At 44.6% G+C, this 3,242-nt stretch overlaps 1 protein-coding gene across 1 annotated transcript in view; it reads right to left on the reverse strand.

The window, feature by feature from the left end:
- Shisal2a (shisa like 2A) overlaps positions 1-3,242 on the reverse strand; it is a 31,025-nt gene that overhangs the window by 8,919 nt on the left and 18,864 nt on the right. Inside the window, exon 2 of the mRNA XM_008828464.1 lies at positions 2,389-2,527. Coding sequence (XP_008826686.1) covers positions 2,389-2,527 — 139 coding nt within the window. The remainder of the gene's footprint in view (positions 1-2,388; positions 2,528-3,242) is intronic.

A 3,242-nucleotide genomic window follows, 5' to 3' on the forward strand; every position in this document is an offset into this window, starting at 1 on the left:
CTGCCTCCCGAGTGCTGGGATTAAAGGCATGCGCCACCACACCTGGAAAATAAAATATTTTTAAAAAAATCTTGCCACTCTACGTACCCACATCTGCAATGATTTCAAGTGTTGATTCTGAGGTTACAGATACATTTAGTGGGGCTGGGGAGATAGCTCAGCAGTTAATAGCACTGGCTGCTCTTGCAGAGGAAAAATAAAATATTTTTTAAAAAATCTTGCCACTCTACGTACCCACATCTGCAATGATTTCAAGTGTTGATTCTGAGGTTACAGATACATTTAGTGGGGCTGGGGAGATAGCTCAGCAGTTAAGAGCACTGGCTGCTCTTGCAGAGGACCTAGGTTCCATTCCCAGAACCCATATCACAGCTAACAACTATCTGTAAGGGGAATCTGATGCCCTCTTCAGATCTCTGTGGGCATTGCATGACATACATATATCCCGGCAATACACTCATACACATAAAACAAATATAATAAATTAAAAAAAAATTTTTTGTCTTCTTGAGACAGGGTCTCCCTGTAGTCCCAGCTGACCTGAAACTCACTATGTAGACCAGGCTGGCTTCTATCTCATAGAGATCCACCTGCTCTGTCTCCCGAGTGCTGGAATTAATGGTGTCTGCTACCATACTGGCTCTTTTTAAAAAAATTATTTTTATTTATATGTATGAGTGTATTGCCTGCATGTATGTGAGTGCACCCATGTCATGCAATGCCTCAGAGGGCTTTGGATTCCCCTGGAACTGGAGTTAAGGACAGTTCATAGCCACCATGTGGGTGCTGGGAATCGAGCCCAGGTCCTCTGCAAGAGCAGTCAGTGCTCTTAACCGCTGAGCCATCTCTCCAGTCCCAAAATATTTTGTGAAAACAAATACATTTATTGAGTAGGCAAGTGCAAAAATACAGACTCTGAGAAAAGGATTGACTGTGAGGATAGATGTTTAATTTATCTATCTACCATGGTAGTTCATCATTGTTTTTTGTTTTGTTTCTTGTTTTTTGATTTTGAGACAGGGTCTCCCCATAGCGCTAATTAGCCTGGAACTCACTATGTAGACCAGGTTAGTCTCAATCTCAGAGATCCACCTGCCTCTGCCTCCTGAGTGCTGGCATTAAAGTCATACATCCTCATGCCTGGCCTTTTTTGTTTTTGTTTTTAACTTTATATATGATGTCTTATATCATTTGTATTTAATTTAGGCAATTTTGTCAATTTGTTCCTTATGTTCAGGATTTTTTTCTGAATTCCTGACTCCACAGGGAGCCAGATAAACCTTTGCACCCTCAACTGTCATCAGGATCTTGGAGGGTTCTGGGACTGACTGCTGCTTATTTAATAACTCATTATATAGACCAGGCTGGCCTTGAACTCACAGATAATCTCCCTGCCTCTGTGGGACTAAAGGCATGCGCCACCATGTCCCACCAGAAAATTAATCTTTTACATTTGGCTCTCTCCATCTTCCTCTGAGACTTAAGGATTACCCACCTGCCCTTCCACCTGCTTGAAGTTTTCCATCCTTGCCTGTGCTGCTTAAGTCCTCCCTCCCCCACATCCTGGCTTCCTTCCCGGTGGCACCCTGCCACTGCACAGGTCTCAGCTCTGCCCACACCTTTACCCATTATCTATCTGTGGTGTCCTGGGATGCTTTTTATCCTCCATTTTCCCTAACCAATTTCTTCACTAATTTAACACTTAATTGCTTTTTTATTATTGTTTGTTTTTTTTTGAGACAAGGTCTCACTATGGAGCCCCAGATGACCTGAACTCAGAGAGATCTGTCTGCCTCTGCCTCCAGAGTGCTGGCTAAACGCATGCGCCACCACACCCATGTCAAACAAAATAAAACAATAAAGACTTATGAAAAGGCAACACATTGCCGGGCATGGTGGCGTACATCTTTAATCTCAATCCACAGAGGCAGGTGGATCTCTGGGAGTTCAAGTCCAGCCTGGTTTAGATAGTGAGTTCCAGGCCAGCTGGGTAGAGAGAACAACAGATTATGAAAAATATTTCTGTATTTAGTTTCTGATTCAATCTTGATTTTGAAGAACAGCAAGTTGGTCTTGCTAATTTTGTTTTGTTTTGGATAATATAAAAAAGCTGTTTGCATCCCTTAAGTCTAGAATTAATTAAAACACTGTCTTAGAAAATCCATCACATGGAGACTCTTTGTGCCACACAAAATGACTCCAGTGAACACTGAGCACATGAAGAGCTGGGGCGGGAAATGCTGGGCTCATAGACCTCCTGGAAACCTGCTGCTGCTTCTGATGTTCCAGGAGCACTCATGAGGCGCACATTCCAGATCTCATTTCTGATGATCTCCCCTCTGCTAAGGTGCCAGACTGCTGAATACAAAGAAGTTGAGTGACTCTTACCTGTTGTCTGTAAGCTTAAGCCTGGGTCCAGCTTTGCATGGGGCTTTGAGCTGATGAACAGGTAGCAGAGCCCACAGGCGGTGAGAATGAAGGCCAGGAGGACCATGGCAGCTATGGAGAGGCCCACAGAGCTCCGATGCTGGGAAAGAAGACCACACAGGGACTGAGTGCTGGGCCCTGAGAGACAGTAAGCCACAGGAGTATGGTAGAAGGAGAGAAACAGCTCTGACTTTCCTTTTGTTCTTGTCTTAAATAAGATTTTTCTAAGTGTGGGAACCAGTGTCAGTTATAAGTCAACTACTCAGCAAAACTTGACACAGATCAGTGCTATCAGGTAACTGGGACTCACTGTGTCTGCCTTCCTTCCTTCTCCCTGCTTTCCTCAACCTACTCCCAATCCCAAGGAGCCAGAGATGCTTGTACATACCCCTTGACAACCTGAATAAAGGCACACATAGGCCTCAGTTATAAACCAGATGGCCTTCCAGCCTCAAGAACTAGTGGTTCCAACATTGGAGTAGCTCCTACATTGATCACATGGTTGGTTCCCCTGACAACCAGACCTCATCCACAGGTGCTCCAGGAGCACCAAGAGTCGCTGTACCAGAATAAAAGAACAACAACAAACATCTTTGGGGACTCCGATTCAGAAACTGGGGTTTAAGACCACATGTTAAGGCTGGGTGTGGTAGTGCGTGCGTTTAGTCCCAGCACGTGGGAGGCAGAGGCAGGCAGATCTTTGTAAGACTGAGGCCAGCCTGGTCTACATAATTCTAGGCCAGCTGGGGTTACAGGGAGACCCTGCCTGAAAAAGACCACCCCAAAAAAGGCCATGATAGAATAAAGATCTCCTA

This window comes from Nannospalax galili, unplaced genomic scaffold, assembly GCF_000622305.1.
Source record: "Nannospalax galili isolate Female #2095 unplaced genomic scaffold, S.galili_v1.0 scaffold713, whole genome shotgun sequence".
NCBI classification, from domain to species: Eukaryota; Metazoa; Chordata; class Mammalia; order Rodentia; family Spalacidae; genus Nannospalax; species Nannospalax galili.